This window comes from Physella acuta, unplaced genomic scaffold, assembly GCF_028476545.2.
Source record: "Physella acuta isolate Inbredline_101_S28 unplaced genomic scaffold, ASM2847654v3 ptg000548l, whole genome shotgun sequence".
In the NCBI taxonomy this organism is placed as follows: Eukaryota; Metazoa; Mollusca; class Gastropoda; family Physidae; genus Physella; species Physella acuta.
The window spans coordinates 754707-774655 of NW_026732067.1; the positions used below are offsets into that span (position 1 = coordinate 754707).

The following is a 19949-nucleotide window of genomic DNA, read 5'->3' on the forward strand; positions in this document are numbered from 1 at the left end:
AGAATTAGATCTTTTACTTATATGTTAAATTTTATTTATCTATCTCAAATAGTACTCAAGTTATAGGCTTTTGAAAAATTTAAAGTAGAAAAAGTTCCACTTCCAGTTATCGGAAATCGCTGAAAAGTTGATACTGATTTACAAATTTGATATAATATTTATATATGAATTTCATCAACCTAGCTGTAACGGTACTAAAGTTATCGTGTTTACAGACACACACACACACACACGCGCGAACACACATACATACATACAGACACTTACACAGACATACGGACAAGATTTTTCGACACAGCGAGGTGTAAAAACGTGGAGATTCGGAAAAATCTCGATTTTTTTTTTTGCACGATTACAATACTTCCCCTTTACTTCGTATACGAGAAAGTAATAAGAATTCAGAATTTCATTTATGCTTTGTTAAATAATTGGGAGGCTATATATTTTAATTCAAATTTTAACATGTAAAAAACCTAAGAAATATAAACGTTTCTTATAAACGTATCTTATAAATCACATAATTAAAGAACAGTTACAAAAAGTTCTTACCAGAGAGGAAGCAAACAACAGCAACAGAATTGATAATTGAAAACCAATGAATCTGCATATCACTCATGGCCAGATAGATGTCCCATCTAGAGGCCCAACCAATATCACTTTCTTCCCACTCCACTGAATAGGTGAACAGAACTTCTGTTGTAGCTGGTAAAGAGATGTATAGCTTTATTATGGTATACAGAGTGAATCAAAACCATACATCAATTAAAGAGTACAAAAAGATAAGCTTATCGGTATGATGCAACACATACCATCATCATTAATCTTCATTGGGCTTTTTACTCGACTGATATCACAAGATCCAGTTGATGCATCAATTTTAATTTCAGAAGCAGCAAAGCTAAAGTAAATTATTCAAACATCAATAAATGCATAACATTTTTATTTTTAATACAGTAATGAAAATTCAACAGTAAAAATATTTACTTTTCAATTGAACTAAATATTCATATCATTATCACTAAAACAAAACAATAACCCAAAACACTAAGGGTTATATAACACCAATTCCTGCTTTACTAGGTATTGCTAATCAATAAGATTCAACACTGTTTATTTGAAATAATGAAATTATATAAAATTACCTTTGTGGTTTTACTTTAAATCCCACCACACGGAGTGCATTTCTGGAAGAAAAAGAAGAAAAATGCCTCTGATTTTTGTAACTTAATTCACTAGTATTATGAAAATGAGATAATTCTAAACTAAAGAGATGTAAATTTACTCACTCTTCTCGCTTGTGGTAACTGAGGATCAAATTGAGGTGATTGTGTAGAAATGCCTAAACGTTAAAAAAATAATTGTTCTTTAAAAAGTTTATTATACAAGAATGTTCAATAACCATTTTTACACACACAAAAAAAAACACATTTCATATTAGATACGTGTACTTATATTTAGGAAGTGACACACTCTTTTCTTTATAGTCATTTAAATAGTAGTGTATTATTATATATTTAAAGATAATCTTTTTTTTTTACTTTTTAGTACATCAATCCATAAATGTTTATAATTTAAAAGTTTTTAATTTTTTTTTCAGTACTTTAATTTTTTTTTTTAAATTTACAATAGAGTTGCATGCGTATCTAATGAACATGATAACGCGATTATAATAGGGCGGAATAATATATACGGAGTATAGGAGACTTATTTCAATCCGGCCAAAATTATAAATGCAGATTTATAAAAAATTTCGGCCTATTATAATAATAGAATCGGAATATATATATATATATATATATATATATATATATATATATATATATATATATATATATATATATATATATATATATATATATATATATATATATATATATATATATATATATATATATATATATATATATCAGCCCTGCCCAAGGCTAGTCCGCCCCTGGTATAGGTCCAAAAATGTTTTAACTGTTATTATTAACTAGTCATATTATCAGTGGGTACTAAATAAAGTATCACAAAACTAAAAAAAATTCAAAAGAAAATAAAAATGTATTAAGTTGAGCAAGTTTAAATACGTTTTTATCAATGTAATTACTAATACACAGAAAAGTAAGACAACAGAAAAACTATTACCTCTTTCCCTGACACAACTCCCAACCTATAGCCATGTTCGTAAATAGTAGTTCCATCTGGCATAACCAGAGGTGTTGCACCTGGCAAGTTGTCAACAATTCTGTGCACATTATAAATTACAGAAGTGTTCAAATACAATCTAATAAAAATTAACGTGTGTATAGTGTGAAATATTTCTTTAACAACCCTTTTCTTCATTAATTACTTTTACATTAAATTTAGACAGAAAACAAAATGAGCTAAAACTATACGCATTAATAGATTAAAGTCTTGAAAAATTATTCAGTTTAAATGAGCCCAAAGGTGGGAATAACACACTCTATTCTTTATCCTTTAAAAAAATATAATAGAAACTTTAATAAATTACCTTAATATTTTAACATTGTACAATATAATTTCTTAGAAGATCATGCTTTCGTAATTTGTAATGTAAAATATTTTCTAAAAAGTGCTATTAGATCAAACTTTCAATTTGTTTTTCCAACCCATTTTGGCGCCCCCCTAAGGTCGGCGCCCGGGGACATATGCCCCCCCCCCCCCGCCCCCGCCCCCTCCCCCTCGCTACGCCTCTGTATTAGATAGTGAAATACTTACAAATGGACATAATAATCATGCATAATTTTGTCCGCCATATCCTTGCTCTGGTTTTTAGTGAGAGTGACTGGAACATATTTTAAGCCTTTATCTTGGCATAATACTTGGCATTTTACATTAGATGCCATTTTCACCTGGTAATTGAGAATAGTTTGATTGGAACATTCATTTTCAAATGTGTTGACTATAGCTGAAGTAGTTTTAAATACATATAAACCTGTACATAAACTGTAGTTTGATAACCCATTTTAGTATTTAAATTCTTATTTAAAAGATTGGATTTGATGGTGTAATTCATTTCTTTTTTTGAAACAGAAAAAATATATACCAAATAGGGAGTGTTGACAATTCGGTCACCCCTCAAGACTTCACCTACAGGATGAATAAAATGAAGTTTTATTAAAAATTAACGTATTTTCTTTATCAATAAAGTTTACAAAATCACTGTATCATCTGACAACATACCCAAGTTTTCAGCTTTGTAGACAACACCTGACTGAGGCTGACAGAAAGGTAAGGCATAATATTCATAGGGCAATTGTGTTTTAACACTTGTCAGTTTGACAGCCTGTAAATAAAGATTTGCAAAAATTTGAATTTAAAAAAAAAGTTATGAGAGATTTAAATCAATGCAATATTATATTCACCATTATTGTCATTTTCTGATTACAACATATTTATTAAATACATTACCTTAACTTCAACTTCAGCATCTCTAGGAAAGTCAATGGGTGCAACACCAGGCAAGTAAAAGGCAAGCCCATTTGAAATTAGCAATGAGATTGAAACTAGGAATAACTGGGGAGGAAGAAAAAAATAGCAATTACTAACATAGCAAGTTATTTGGGATTAGTAATGCTTATAATATTTACCTAACATCATCTTATTTTTCTTTCTCATATACGATGTAGCCTATAGAGCACGGGGGGTCGCCAACTGGTATACAAAACCTTAGTAATTTGAAACAAAACATAAATATTTAGAAGAATATCTGAAATTCGGCTTTACTAACATCACTGGAAAGGGAATAGAGAAGAAGCAAAGCGTACTGTACAAAGTTGTTCTCAGTCACGAGTTTATGAAATCTTCAAAACTAAAACGTCATTTGACACGAGTCATTCGAAACACACCAAAAAAGATATGTAGTTCTTTCGTCGGTATGAAGCTAGTTGCAAACGTCAGAGACTTGATCGAACAGGAAGTTTTCACCAAGGAAACACAGCATTAGTGAAAGCATCACATGAAGTCGCGACAGAAAATGCCAAGCAAAAAAAAACAATAGGGGAAAATCTCATCAAACGCTGCATGTTGAAGATGGTGAAGTTAATTCTTACATGTCCGTAGATGTTAAATAACACATTTTTATTGAAATTAAGTTTTCACTTTCACCATTGTTTGATTTTCAAGTTGATAAATCAACAGACGTGAGTTCGTGTTCGCAGTTGCTGGTCTTTGTCTATATTCATTCAGATGATAGCAAAGAAGAGTTGCTCTTCTGTGAAGATAGCATGGAGAAAATAAATACGTTTTTTTTTAAATTGGATGATTAAAATGGGTTAAAACGGTTGTGAGGGTTTGTACGGATGGTGCACCATCTATGTTTAGGTCAAAATCGGGCTTTCAGAAAGCAGAAAAGATTTAGCTCCCTAACCACTGCCCTCACCAATCGCCATCAAAACTCCATATCTAGTATCAGTCGTAAATTATATAAAATCTGGAGCCTTCAAAGAACTGAGCAAAGACCTGAATAAAGATCACGAGGTTCTGCTCTTCTACACCACAGTGCGCTGGCTGTCAAACGAATTGTTGTGAATCGTGTTTTTGAATTGATATCTGAAATCAAATTGATCTTTGAAATGCAAAGCGAACAAGACCTTTTGATATACTTAAAACGACAGAGTGGTTGGAGAGAGTATCATACCTAGCAGATGTGTTCTAACATCAACATAAGCTTAACCTGAAGCTTCAGGGAAAATGAACGAATATTATCACTTTCCATGATAATCTCGGGGCATTTTTATCAAAGCTGCAAAATCGGCGAAGAAAATAAATCTTGGAAATATTGTAAATTTGAGAAGCTCTGCAGTGTGGTAGATGAATCTAATTGTGAGATAATTAAAAGTTTGAAAGAAGAAATTGCTGGGCATCTTGAATCTATTGAAAACGAACTGCAGCGCTATTTCTCTGAGCTGAAAAATAAAAGAATCTGCATTGACTCATTATCCATTCTCTTCTTCCCTTGATGTTGCCAGCATTCCCGATGAATTACAAGATGAATTCTTTGATTTGTAGAATGATTCCGCGTAAGATGAAAAACTTCAGACACAATTTTGGTGTAGTATTAACCATTTATATCCAAACGTAAAATTGATTGACTTTTCGAGAATATAATTTTATTTTGAACACTATTTTTCGATTAAAAACAAAATTAAGATAATGATAATGACATAGGTTGGCGTTAACAAAAAAAAATACTTAAAAAAAAAATTAACCGCGAATGTTTACTGAATAGTATGCAATTTTACTCATGGTATTAAAACAGTTACCAAAAGTAGTTCATATTGAAAGTCTACTAGAAAATCTTATTTTAGTGTTTATTAATTTCCATACTAATATCGGCTTTTTAATTCTATGGGGGTCGCGGGTCACTTAATTTTTATAAAAGGGGGTCGCCACTCGAAAAAGGTTGGGAACCACTGCTATAGAGGAAGTATTGTAATCGTGCAAAAAAAAATCTAAATCAAGATTTTCACAAATCTCAACGTTTGACACCTCCCGGAGTCGGAAAAACTTAATTTTGCAATATTGTCTGTGTGTGTGTGTATATATATATAAAATCTCGTAGAAAAATGAATTGCACACCAGTGAACGCCAAATAAAACGTGCATAATAGTGCGGAATATTATTAGTTTTAATTTACATTCGTTTTTTTGAGAAATCGGAAATAGCGTAAATTAGTACTTTCAAAATTTGACAGAAGGTATAGAATTAGATTTTTTACTTACATGTGAAATTTCATTTATCTGTCTGAAATAGTACTCAAGTTATAGGCTTTTGAAAAATTCAAAGTAGAAAAAGTACCACTTCTGGTTTTCGGAAATCGCTCCTTCCCCCTGGGGTTTTAGGGCGTAAATACATTTTTCAGCATTCCCTGTGTTGTCATTGTTATCAATTAAATTTACCCCACTTAGTGGGATCAAGTAAGAACATTGTTTTAATGAGCATACCAGTACTTCAAGTACTTCACGATATCTATTTGGCTATTTCATCTTTTTCGCTTTTTTAAAGAAAAAAAAAGGTTATTATTTTAATTGTTTTATTGCTCTTTAATATAAAAAAAAATCAAGTTTATTACATTCACATTTCAATAGACATTTTGAGTACCATTAAAACCCATATTTTTAGATATACAATAAAATTTAAATTTTAAAAAAAAAGTAATCAAGCTGGAAAAAAAAAGTTTGAGAATCGCTTGTCATGAGAGTACCTGCGTTAGTCGCAACTTCTTACAAGCACCAAGTGAAAGGAACGAATACGCAATTCGGAAAGAGTAATTACCCTTGAAAACAATTATTATTATTATTATTATTATTATTAAGGGGCGTCCATAAATGAAGTCACACTCGTAGGGGGGAGGGGAGTCCGTAATTTTGTGACGGTGTGTGATGAGGGGGAGGAGGGGGGGGGGGGTTCAGATGGTGCGACGTCACACTTTTGCATTATAAAAAAGCACTGTTAGAAAACGAACTTTAGACGTTATTGTGCGTTTTAGAAAACTGTTTTAATAAATTGTTATAACAATTGATTAAAATACTCTATTTTGACAGAGTTCAGACAAGATTACGGAAAAATATAGCGGTTTAAAAAAAATTCAACTGCCATTTTGAGGGGGTTGTAGGCTGAGGTGTGACGTCATTTTAGGGGGTGTGTGGCTTGTTGTGACGACGTGTGACGGAGGGGAGGGGGGAGGTAAAAATCATCCAAAAAAGCGTGACGTCATTTATGGATGACCCCTTATTATTATTATTGTTATCATTATTATTAGTATTATCTATCTATCTATATACTACTAAAAGTCAAGTTTGTTTACATGTTTGAATATTTATTTGTTTGCCTGATCGAAAATTGTGATATGTTCGACTCTATCTGGAAAGCTGTAAAATGGTATGCAGGTAGAGAATAATTTTTTAATGCAGACAGACTGTTGATCACAAATTTATTTAAAGACGTTAATTAATTTATTGATTTATTCCTACGCAGAATAACCCATTTTTTTTTTAAATGTTAGAACCTTGACTAAACTTTGTGGGAATAGTGACGTCACAGGTTTTTGTTTACTCTTTAGTACAATAAAATGGCGGCGTCTATTGAAGAAAATTGTGTTCCCATTCAAAAGTTTAACGCGTTCTAAATCTAATTTTCTGTCGGTCATAACTTTAACAATACGTCCGTTTGCTGTATTTATTACGTTCCAACACTTATATCAATTTTCAACTGTCTTTTTCATTTAGTTTTACGATAAATTTCTCTAGATCTAAAGATCAGCTATCGAAGGAAATTTATGAATCTAGCCTAGATCTAGATCTAGCCTAGATGTAGGTCACTAGATTCAATGTAAATTCTACATCTAGAATCTATTTCAGGCCTTAATTATTTTATATAAATCTTTGTTTGGCTTATTTAAGATAAAATTTAATTTGAAAGTTAGTACTACTAGACTTATTTTTAGATCTAGATCTAGAATCTATACGCGTAAATCAAGTTGCATAAGGAGACACATAGTATAGTATAAAAATTCACTTGTGACGTCACGAGTAAATAGCTAAAATGGTAGCGTAGTCAGCTCTCATGCAGGAGGCACGGGTTCTAGACCAATATGTCAATGAAATTTTTTTTTTCAATTTTTTTTTTTAGATGTGAATGATAACGTTGCCTATCTGAACTTGGCAAGATACAGGGCAGGTGAAGTAGAGTTCATCTGTTTCTTTGTCCTAAGCATATGAAAGGATAGTGTGGTCAGATACATGCTCGGCTGGAATTGTTTTTTAAACGATAAAAACATGTTGTCTGAGACTTGGCAGGACACTGGGCAGGTGAAGTAGAGTTGAGTAGGTCACCTGTGACGTCAGTTTATGAAGGGATAGTCCGAAATCGGTGTTTTCGGTGTTTTTAAAAGATAAAAAACATATATTTGAATGTGGGGTCTGTTTTTTGTGACGATAAGTGACACTGCAGTAGCGTACCGAGGAGGGGGGGGGGGGACGGTAGGGGAGGGGAGGCGGGGGGTGGGGAGGGGAGGCGGGGGGTGGGGAGGGGAGGCGGGGGGGGGGAGGGGAGGCGGGGGGGGGGGGGGGAAGGGGGGGTGGGGAGGTGGAGGGGGGAAGGGGGGGGGGGACATATGTTGGGGCGCCAAAATGGTTTGGAAAAATAAATTGATAGGTTGAGGGGGGTTCAAATCGAAAGTTTGAGTGGGGGGGGGGGTGCACATCAAAAGTTTGAGGGGGGGGGGGGGGTTCAAATCGAAAACTTTGTCCCCGGGCGCCGGGAAGGGTCGCTATGCCTCTGAGTGACAGACGTGATGTTTTTTGATGGATGACCCCCGAAACCCACAGTTATCCAACGGATGACGGGTATTCTAGTATACTACTAAAACTCAACTTTGTTTACATGTTTGAATATTTATTTGTTTGCCTGATCGACTATTGTGATATGTTCGACTCTATCTGGAAAGCTGTAAAATAGTATGCAGGTAGAGAATAATTTTTTAATGCAGACAGACTGTTGATCACAAATTTATTTAAAGACGTTAATTAATTTATTGATTTATTCATAGTTAAATTAACCGTATTTTTTAAAAAATGTTAATACTTTGAATAAACTTTGTGGGGATAGTGACGTCCCTTGATAGTGACGTCAGAGTTTTTTGTTGACTCTTTCGTACAATAAAATGGCGGCGTCTATCGAAGAAAATTGTGTTCCCATTCCAAAGTTTAACGCGTTCTAAATCTAATTTTCTGTCGGTCATAACTTTAACAATACGTCCGTTTGCTGTATTTATTACGTTCCAACACTTATATCAATTTTCAACTGTCTTTTTTCATTTAGTTTTACAATAAATTTCTCTAGATCTAAAGATCAGCTGTCGAAGGAAATTTATGAATCTAGCCTAGATCTAGATCTAGGTCACTAAACTCAATGTAAATTCTAAATCTAGACTTAATGTAAATTCTACATCTAGAATCTATTTCAGGCCTTAATACATCTAGAATCTATTTCAGGCCTTAATTATTTTATATAAATCTTTGTTTGGCTAATTTAAGATAAAATTTAATTTGAAAGTTACTACTTCTAGACTAGACGCTCGAAATCAAGTTGCATCAAAGTATAGTATAAAAATTCATTTGTGACGTCACGAGTAAATAGCTAAGTTTGTAGCGTAGTCCGCTCTCATGCGAGTGGTACAGGTTCTAGACCAATATGTCAATGATATTTTTTTTCAATTTTTTTTTTTTAGATGTTAATGATAAAAAATGATATTTTTTTTCAATTTTTATCTGAACTTGGCAGGATACAGGGCAGGTGAAGTAGAGTTCATCTGTTTCTTTGTCCTAACCATATGAAAGGATAGTGTGGTCAGAGACATGCTCGGCTGGAATCGTTTTTTAAACGATAAAAACATGTTGTCTGAGACTTGGCGGGACACTGGGCAGGTGAAGTAGAGTTGAGTAGGTCACATGTGACGTCAGTATATGAAGGGATAGTCCGAAATCGGTGTTTTCGGTGTTTTTAAAAGATAAGAAACATATTTTTGAATGTGGGCTCTGTTTTTGTGACGATAAGTGACACTGCAGTAGCGTAGCGAGGAGGGGGGGGGGCGGGTGGGGAGGCGGGGGGGGGGGGGGAAGGGGAGGCGGGGGGGGGGGGGAAAGGGGAGGCGGGGGGGGGGGGGGGAAAGGGGGGGCGGGGGGGACGTATGTTGGGGCGCCAAAATGGTTTGGAAAAATAAATTGAAAGGTTGAGGGGGGTTCAAATCGAAAGTTTGAGTGGGGGGGGGGGGGGGAGGGGGTGCACATCAAAAGTTTGAGGGGGGGGGGGGTTGAAAATCGAAATCTTGGGGGGGGGGGTTAAAATCGAAAAGTTTGTCCCCGGGCGCCGGGAAGGCTCGCTATGCCTCTGAGTGACAGACGTGATGTTTTTTGATGGATGACCCCCGAAACCCACAGTTATCCAAGGGATGACGGGTATTCTAGTATACTACTAAAAGTCAAGTTTGTTTACATGTTTGAATATTTATTTGTTTGTTTGCCTGATTGACTATTGTGATATGTTCGACTCTACCGGGACAGCTGTAAAATAGTATGTAGGTAGAGAATAATTTTTTAATGCAGACAGACTGTTAATCACAAATTTATTTAAAGACGTTAATTAATTTATTGATTTATTCATTGTTAAATTAACCGTATTTTTTTAAAAATGTTAATACTTTGAATAAACTTTGTGGGGATAGTGACGTCCCTTGATAGTGACGTCAGAGTTTTTTGTTGACTCTTTAGTACAATAAAATGGCGGCGTCTATCGAAGAAAATTGTGTTCCCATTCCAAAGTTTAACGCGTTCTAAATCTAATTTTCTGTCGGTCATAACTTTAACAATACGTCCGTTTGCTGTATTTATTACGTTCCAACACTTATATCAATTTTCAACTGTCTTTTTTCATTTAGTTTTACAATAAATTTCTCTAGATCTAAAGATCAGCTGTCGAAGGAAATTTATGAATCTAGCCTAGATCTAGATCTAGGTCACTAAACTCAATGTAAATTCTAAATCTAGACTTAATGTAAATTCTACATCTAGAATCTATTTCAGGCCTTAATACATCTAGAATCTATTTCAGGCCTTAATTATTTTATATAAATCTTTGTTTGGCTAATTTAAGATAAAATTTAATTTGAAAGTTACTACTTCTAGACTAGACGCTCGAAATCAAGTTGCATCAAAGTATAGTATAAAAATTCATTTGTGACGTCACGAGTAAATAGCTAAGTTTGTAGCGTAGTCCGCTCTCATGCGAGTGGTACAGGTTCTAGACCAATATGTCAATGATATTTTTTTTCAATTTTTTTTTTTTAGATGTTAATGATAAAAAATGATATTTTTTTCAATTTTTTTTTTTTAGATGTTAATGATAAAGTTGCCTATCTGAACTTGGCAGGATACAGGGCAGGTGAAGTAGAGTTCATCTGTTTCTTTGTCCTAACCATATGAAAGGATAGTGTGGTCAGAGACATACTCGGCTGGAATCGTTTTTAAACGATAAAAACATGTTGTCTGAGACTTGGCGGGACACTGGGCAGGTGAAGTAGAGTTGAGTAGGTCACATGTGACGTCAGTATATGAAGGGATAGTCCGAAATCGGTGTTTTCGGTGTTTTTAAAAGATAAGAAACATATTTTTGAATGTGGGCTCTGTTTTTGTGACGATAAGTGACACTGCAGTAGCGTAGCGAGGAGGGGGGGGGGGCGGGTGGGGAGGCGGGGGGGGGGGGGGAAGGGGAGGCGGGGGGGGGGAAAGGGGAGGCGGGGGGGGGGGGAGGGGAGGCGGGGGAGGGAAGGGGAGGTGAAGGGGGGGGGGGCGGGGGGACGTATGTTGGGGCGCCAAAATGGTTTGGAAAAATAAATTGAAAGGTTGAGGGGGGTTCAAATCGAAAGTTTGAGTGGGGGGGGGGGGGGGAGGGGGTGCACATCAAAAGTTTGAGGGGGGGGGTTGAAAATCGAAATCTTGGGGGGGGGGGTTAAAATCGAAAAGTTTGTCCCCGGGCGCCGGGAAGGCTCGCTATGCCTCTGAGTGACAGACGTGATGTTTTTTGATGGATGTCCCCCGAAACCCACAGTTATCCAAGGGATGACGGGTATTCTAGTTTAGTTTTAAAATTACTATTATTATTTTTTTAAATAAAAGCCAATTGGCTAGATTTTGGGATTTATATCTGCCGAACAAACTTTTTAGCAAGTGTTATTCCCGGAATTGGGGCAATGACTTTATTTGTAGATGTCCACTCAGCTATTATCCATGCCTGGCATTAGTTGGAGAAAGTGAAGACACGCGATTCTTTTGTATTTGTACCGGCTCTTGGTTTATTCACTACTTACTCAGAAAGGTCGTTTAGTTTGGGGGTTGTAGAAATAAAAAATGAAACAAATCTTTTGCATTTGAAATTTTACTTGAATTTGTTTTGTGTTATATAAATAAATTAAATCTACGATTTTGATAAAATACTTATATTTGAAATTTCATCAATCTAGCTCTAACGGTACTCAAGTTTTCGTGTTTACAGACAGACATACACACAGAAAACGGACAGAATTGCAAAGTCCAGTTTTTACGACTCGATAACGCATAAAACGCCAAAAATTTTATATATTTGTATTTATAATTTTTGCCTGATTAAAATAAGACCTCTATACTCCGGATGTGATGAAGGACTGAGGAGTAAAACGGTGAAAGCTCAAAATTTCATATTATTTTTGTGCACGATTACAATACTTTCTCTATACTTCGTATATACGAGAAAGTAAAAAAAGTGGGTCAAGCGACAGCCTCCACTAGACCTTTATACTGCTGTGTTCGCTTTAAAAAATTATTGTGAGCCACTTTATATTATTGTATAATAAAAATTATAGAAAAAAATCGTCTGCTTCAGTTTGTGTTTGCGTTTGTATTTGTGTTTGCGTAACGTTTGTGTTTATGTTTGCGTTTGTGTTGACATTTGTGTTTATGTTTATGTTTGCGTTGCGTTCGTGTTTACGTTACTGTTAGTATTGACGTTTGTGTTTAATTTAGTTTGAAAATCAAAATCTCTCGCTGGCTAACGAAATTTCAAATTCAAATGGAGACAAAAAAATACTTCCGAGTCCTATTAAAAATAAAAATTGAACGTGTTTTACAACGTCGCGTCAAGCGCTAGGCGGCTAGAGCTATCACTAAATCAACTCTAAAATCAGATAATCGTCTAAAAAGTTCGAAATTAAAAGATTTAGATTAAATTTTAAAATACAATTATTTTATCATTATATTAAAAGAGACGTGGTATGGAAGGGGGGCGGGCGCCAAACGTGGTAGATAATAATATAAAAAGCTCATTACCTAGTCGAAATAAATAATGTTGGATTCTGTTTGGAAATACGGATTTATTTAATTGTTTTCTACATCAATTGTGTGACAACAAAATAAAAGGAAAAGTGACTGGTAGAAAGCGCCCCGACCTTTCCGAATAAAGGAGGTGGGGAGTGCATTATCACCAACGCGAATAACTTATACATAGGCCTAATTTGAGGAAAGGGTGCAAAATTGATAGTTCGTCCTGGGCACCGCATTGGAATATTACCCTGTCTATAGTTTAATCTGTAGTATAATCAAAGTTATCAATTATTATCTACTTTGTAATAATGGCGATAACACATTTTTGTACCCCCCAATGGATAGCGCCCTAGGCGACCGCATAGTTCGCCTTGTAGGTAGCGCCGGCCCCGCTCATCATTTGTACTGTTCTTGTAATAAACATCTTATTGTATTTTTAAAAATGAGATTAAGAAGTTTTTAAAATACCGTTATATCAGACCCGAAATGAGTAAGAGCATATTTTTGTATGATTTCTTGTCTCACGGTGGGTATACCTCTCAATGAATATATATATATATATATATATATATATATATATATATATATATATATATATATATATATATATATATATATATATATATATATATATATATATATATATATATATATAATGGGGGAATTTTTTTGCCTTGGGGGGAGTGGCTTTTTTTTTCTCTAGCTCTGACACTGTTTATAGACTATCGATTTATTTTGAAGATTAAAATTGGTACCAATTTAAAGATAAATAACTATAATTTTTAACTATTTAAGTTTTCTTGAACCGTAATGAAGATACAAATCTTAGGCGACATTGTCCTTCTTAGTGCGAGATGTGTTAGAATAATGTAATATTTTTATTATCAGAAAATACTTGGATTAGTAGAAATCTTTAATATGTACTAGTAATAATATTATTGCAGCCTTATACTATACCACGCTTTACCTCAAAAAAAATAATAGAGTTATCATGAATAATGGACGCCAGCGAGAAAAGTCTCAAAGGTATTTGAGAGGTCCATAAATTAATTTAAAAATCATGTACGGCGTAGTTACATAATACAATTAATATGGTTATAAAATCCTGCCTGTCTGTTGTTGTTTTTTTTTTTTTTGGACTTTACTATAGATTGGATGTAGCTGATGTTTTTAATATTTTCGGTAACTAAATAAAAATGTAAAAAAAAAAGCAAAAACAAGAGATGCCTGGAAGAAACTCTGATGGGGTTTGAATTTGCATTGTTATTTAAAAACTTGATCTGCAAAGTTTTGTAAATAAATAGTATTAGTTATCGATCACTAAGTTACTGTACAGCCAATCAATATTTGTCTTACGAAAGTGAAACATCCGGTTATAACTTAGGCTTGATGAAAATAAATAGAAATGTAGCCTTAAACTCAACAAATTATTTTCAAGTTCTCTGGATTTGCAACTTTTATTGCATTTATTCTAAAAATATAAAATTTCTAAATTAATTTTAGGCTTAAGTTTTTATTTTTTTAATTTTTTTTTTACGGTCTAAATCTAAAAAGCACGTTTTTATTCCATGTCCACAACATTATGGAAGGAATCTCGTCAACTCGCTTGCGTCCATTATTACGCAGCTTAAAATATGGTTGAAATTTTAGTTTTTATTTTGGAAAATATAACGCTTACGCTAGTCACAAAATAAACGTCAACACCCTTGTCGGATCATTTGTGAATTCCATTTAACTATGTTTTTTCTGTCTTTTAAACACGTTAAATCAAAATAAAATTATGTATACTAATGTATAGGCCTACTACTTACCATGGAAGCCATCTTGTTTCGAGGGTACACTACGTGAAGTGTGTGAGGTCACTGTCGGTAACAGCAAGCTAGCTCTGCTGTGCACAATTTACATAACCAGTAGGCCTATGACCCAGTTCAACAAAAGCTCACGGCTCAGTGGGCAACAAACATCAACCCAAAACAACTTTTTAAAATTCGTCTGTTTTCGGTTAGGATCAGACAGTGGCGTAGCGAGGTCGGGTGTCACCCGGCGCGGCACTTAATGGTGTCACCCAGAGTTTCTTCCAGGCATCTCTTCGGGGGGGCAAAGCCCCCCCCCCCCCCGAAAAATTTTTACCGCCCCCTCCCCCCCCCCCCCCCCCGAACGAAATGAAATTTATATAATTTATATAGAAAATATATACTTTTAACAGTGTCCGGCCCCCCGAAGAAAGTTTACCGCCCCCCGAAGATTTCAAGTGCCCCCCCCCCCCCCCCCCCGGAGAAAAAAGTCTGGAAGAAACACTGGTGTCACCCCCCCCCCCCCACCCAGAGGCGTAGCGACCCTTCCCGGGGACAAACTTTCAATTTTCGATTTGCACCCCCCACTCGCTACGCCTCTGGGACCACATACAGTTTTTAAACACAATCCACTTTAAAATATGTTCATCTTTACTAGGTGCATTCGGAAGATGTTCTACATCAGCTGATATGCAAGTGATCTGCAATTTCACTTCTTGCTAGTATTGGCATAGATAGGCAAAATCTTATTCTAAGGGGCACATTTTACGTGAACAATTAACCAACGTCTTAAACCCCAAAGATAATAAGCGTCCAATATAAGAGATATTTGAGTATGACAACTTAAGCTAAGACTACTCGACTTATAAATTGTGATCGATCCGTGGGTGGTCTACGGTCCATGTGGAACAGGAATAACGCAAACAGCAGATGTACAGATGTTAAAGTGGCTTGACATGGTGACAAAAAGCACCTTGCTAGTGCACGGCGCTGAGCTAGGGGCCGAGAAGTAAGCCAAGACGTATACTTGCGATGAGTCATTAGAAATGTTGATATTTAGGCTACATAACATAGCAGTTTAAATTATAACATTACGGGGAGAAATCGGAAATAGCATAAATTACTACTTCCTGTCAACGGAAATAACTCAAAATTTGACAGAAGGTAGAGAATTAGATCTTTTACTTACGTGTAAAATTTCATTTATCTACCTGAAATAGTACTCAAGTTATAGGCTTTTGAAAAATTCAAAGTAGAAAAAGTACCACTTCGGTTATGGGAAATCGCTCAAAAGTTGATACGGATCTACGATTTTGATAAAATACTTATATGTGAAATTTCATCAACCTAGCTGTAACGGTACTCAAGTAATCGTGTTAACACACAGACAGACACACACACAGACACAGACACACACAAAGACATACGGACAAGATTGCAAAATTATGTTTTTCCGTATCAGTGAGGTGTAAAACGTCGAGATTTGTAAATAATAATCATTAAAAAAGTTTTTAAAAACCCACGTTTTCTGACTGAACTAAAAAGTAGAAAATAAATGCCATACATCACAATAATGCAAGCGATCACTCTACTATAAGCGATGAAAAACGTGGGGCGCCGAAGTAAAAGTTATATTACTAATGATTAGATAATACTATTGACTTTTATTAGGGAGCTTGTAGAGAGTCAACAGTATTAGAAACTGTAAGAAAATCACGGCGCCCCACGTTTTTCATCGCTTATAGTAGAGTGATCGCTTACATTATTGTGATGTATAGCATTTATTTTCTACTTTTTAGTTCAGTCAGAAAACGTGGGTTTTTAAAAACTTTTTTAATGATTATTATTTTCTACTTTTTAGTCTTTGTCTGTTTGTTTGCATTAAAATCTTGCTATCGATTTTATCTTTTCACATTTTTTTTTGGTAAACGAAGACAACTCGTAAAAAACACGTTGTGTGAATACGTTACTGACTAGAACACATAGATTTGAACCCGTGTCGAGTGGGATAGCAATCGTGTGCCCAACCACTCGACCATATCGTCTCCCCCATACTGGCCACCAGTTGTTACGGTTGTTTGTACACAAACACCGCGTGAACACTACTCAGTAAGCAAAAAGAGGGAGAGTACCGAACCTTGTTTTCATCAAATTACAGTTACTGGGTTATGTCCCTTTTCCCCCACGTTTTTTGTACAATTATATAGCGGTCTAAAATGATCAATAAAATGTTTCCATGGATCAATTTAGTAATAATAACAATTGAATATTATATTGTCATCGGAAACAAAGCTTCCCTGAAAATTTCAGCGCGCTAGCTAACTGGGAAGTGCCCGAAATTTCGATCGCAAGATTTGATTGGAAAAACAAACAAACAGAGGCGAAAGCAAGTTAAAGAAAACGTGGGAAAATCTCGATTTTTTTTTTTTTGCACGATTACAATACTTTCTCTATATTTCGTATATACGAGAAAGTAAAAAAGCAATGTTAGAAAACGAATTTTAGACGTAATTTCGCGTTTTAGAAAACTGTTTTAATAAATTGTAATAGGAATTGATTAAAATACTCTATTTTGACAGAGTTCAGAAAAGATTTTGGAAAAATATCAATGTTTAAAAAAAATTCAACTGCAATTTTGAGGGGGGTTGTAGGCTGAAGTGTGGCGTTATTTTAGGGGGTCTGGCTTTTTGTGACGATGTGTGACGGAGGGGAGGGGGGGGGGTAAAATCGTCAAAAAAAGCATGACATCATTTATGGATGACCCCTTTATAATTTTGTTACGGCATGCTGTGATGATAGGTTTGAACGCGTTCGTCAGACTTTAAATCGGACTGTACACGACACATGTGTTAGTGTGTATGCCCTTCGCTTCGTATAAGGTATGCTAGCAACTAATGTAAATACTAGATGGGCTATAGCTGATAAACATTCACTTAGGCCGTGTACAGAAACATAGTGCTTAACCCTACCTACACGGAAGTGTTATTCACGGTTCAATAAACATCCGTAATCTATGTCTCATTGGATCTTCGCGCACTATCCAGCGGTGGGGAGGTGTGGGATGGGGGCGTGTCTAGCCTCAAGCGCTGTACCCAGGATTGTGTAGTGGGCTATTATCAAAAGGCAATAAACTTGTGCAGCTACAATTTAAGTAGGGATAGACATTGTATCAGTGGCGGATTAAGGGGGGTGCTGAAAGGGCTGCAGCCAGGGGCCCCCGAATTTTAGGGGCCCCCAAATTTTGATTTCTCAATTATAGCAAATATTACTTTATCATTGATTTTTAATAGCTTAGTTAAATTATTTTTTTAATGTCAGAAGTATGAGTTAAAATTTCACCAAGTATTAACAAGCATCACTTTAATAATAGCTTTATCAGTGAATGTGCCGAGACAAGCGAGATCCATTAGATACACTCTGATCTTTAATGTTTAATTTTGCCTTATTTAACCAGCAGTCCCTCGACCTGACTTCGTTACCGATAGAAAATGTTTTGAAAACCATTTAAAAACACATAGTGTCGAGGCTGAGGGAGGGTGGGAGTGGGGGTATTTGTATGAGGGGCTGTTTGCGTATTGTCATAGTGTAGATAGATAAAAATAAGACGAGACTGGTAGAGACTAATAAGGACGGTGTAAACTTGACGGTAGACGATTTGTTTTGAGAGTATGTGTTACATGGGTGTTAAATTTGGGAAAAAACGTCCCAGTTGTAGGGAGGGACTGACATAGCGAAGTGGATGGTTAGACACGGACCGATGTAGAAGTGTTTTTTTTTTTAAGTATTGACCTTTTGACCGAGTGCCTTACTTAGAGATAAAAAAAATGCGAAACATCTCTAGTTCAAGGCACACTCTCACCCGTATTAATTGCACTATAGGAATTGCCAAACAGGCCAAGAGAAAAGAAGCCTATAAATAAAGGCGTTATTGCTGTCCCACACTGTAATACAAAACCGGATGAGACTCTATTGCAGGGCATGGCATCTACCTCCCCCCCCACACACACACATCCGACATGCCCCCCACCCAACTGTCTCCCCGCCCCAAAGTTTCACCCATTAAAACATTTGAGTTGTGAATTCCTTGGAATTTAGCCGTAGTCAGTGATTTCGTCTTGATAAGTAAACATTTTTTTAAAGGGGGAGGCTCAGGTTAAAAAAAAAAAACTTTTTTAATACTCGTTAGAAAACAGTTATTTCTTTTCAGCTTTTTAAAAATACATCCGCATATGCATTTCCACTAAACAAAATGGTGGGAAAATCTTGGTAACTATGACAACGGCGGCCATTTTGTAAAATTAACCCCCTCGTAGGTTTTCCACCATTCATAAAATATTATATTTTATGCCCAATAACTAATGAATTCATAATCTTCTTCCATACGTTGGGGTACTCAGCTAAAAAAAATTTAAGTATATATCTTCAAAATAATTTATTATTAATAGATTCAAGTGAATTCAGAGGTTTCCAAATGTACACATTGGTCTTCGAATTTATCTGTAGAGAGCGCTCATTTTCCAAAAGAAAAATATTAAAAGCGATCTTAGAAGCACTATGGGACAGCATAGACTTAGTATGCTCTCACTTATGAGCATAGAAAATGACATTGTAAGCTCACTGAATTATACAGAACTAATAGAAGAGTTTGCCATTAGGAAAGCTCGAAAATGTTCCCTATAAAAGTTACTTGGTCTTTAGTTCTAAGTAAAAAGAAATGTAATAAATGTATGTATTCATAATTTATTTTGCAATAGTAAATAAACAATGGTTACTTTAAATGCTCTCATTTCTCAATGTAATTTAACATTACACTAAATGTAACATTTTTTGTCTATGCTATAACTTCTGTTAACCTTTAGTTTACTCCATCATTCGACCTTTATTTCTGGGAAAGCCTCTGTTTTGTAACATGTCATTATATAAACTACATACACATATCCATATATATATATACATATATCCATATATATATATATATATATATATATATATATATATATATATATATATATATATATATATATATATATATAGTTAAGGGGGGCCCCGGAAAAAGTTTCAGCCAGGGGCCCCATTGAAGCTTAATCCGCCCCTGCATTGTATTGAAGTGAGAAGACCGGATAACCAACAAAACTTAATCTGGTTTGATGATAGCTGTTCTGAGAATAACACTCGATTGATAGGACGTGTAATACTTAATAGTCATTAATTCATTACCTGTTGTCAGAGGCGTAGCGACCCTTCCCGGCGCCCGGGGACAAACTTTCGATTTGCACCCCCTCCCCTCAGACTTTCGATT

At 35.3% G+C, this 19949-nt stretch overlaps 1 protein-coding gene across 2 annotated transcripts in view; it reads right to left on the reverse strand.

The window, feature by feature from the left end:
- The window catches only part of LOC131946211 (transmembrane 9 superfamily member 4), a 50696-nt gene extending 35884 nt beyond the window's left edge, over positions 1-14812 (reverse strand). The window contains exons 1-10 of one of the 2 annotated variants that reach the window (XM_059306879.1): positions 14669-14811; positions 3415-3519; positions 3187-3289; positions 3050-3093; positions 2722-2855; positions 2128-2227; positions 1287-1339; positions 1143-1184; positions 810-898; positions 550-702 (exon numbers count right to left, since the gene is read on the reverse strand). In XM_059306879.1, the coding sequence (XP_059162862.1) occupies positions 550-702; positions 810-898; positions 1143-1184; positions 1287-1339; positions 2128-2227; positions 2722-2855; positions 3050-3093; positions 3187-3289; positions 3415-3519; positions 14669-14680 (835 nt within the window). In that variant the 5' untranslated portion in view covers positions 14681-14811. Of the gene's footprint in view, positions 1-549; positions 703-809; positions 899-1142; positions 1185-1286; positions 1340-2127; positions 2228-2721; positions 2856-3049; positions 3094-3186; positions 3290-3414; positions 3520-14668 lie in introns of both variants that reach the window. The other variant, XM_059306880.1, reaches the window with a different exon arrangement.
- Between the last annotated feature and the right edge of the window lie 5137 nt (positions 14813-19949).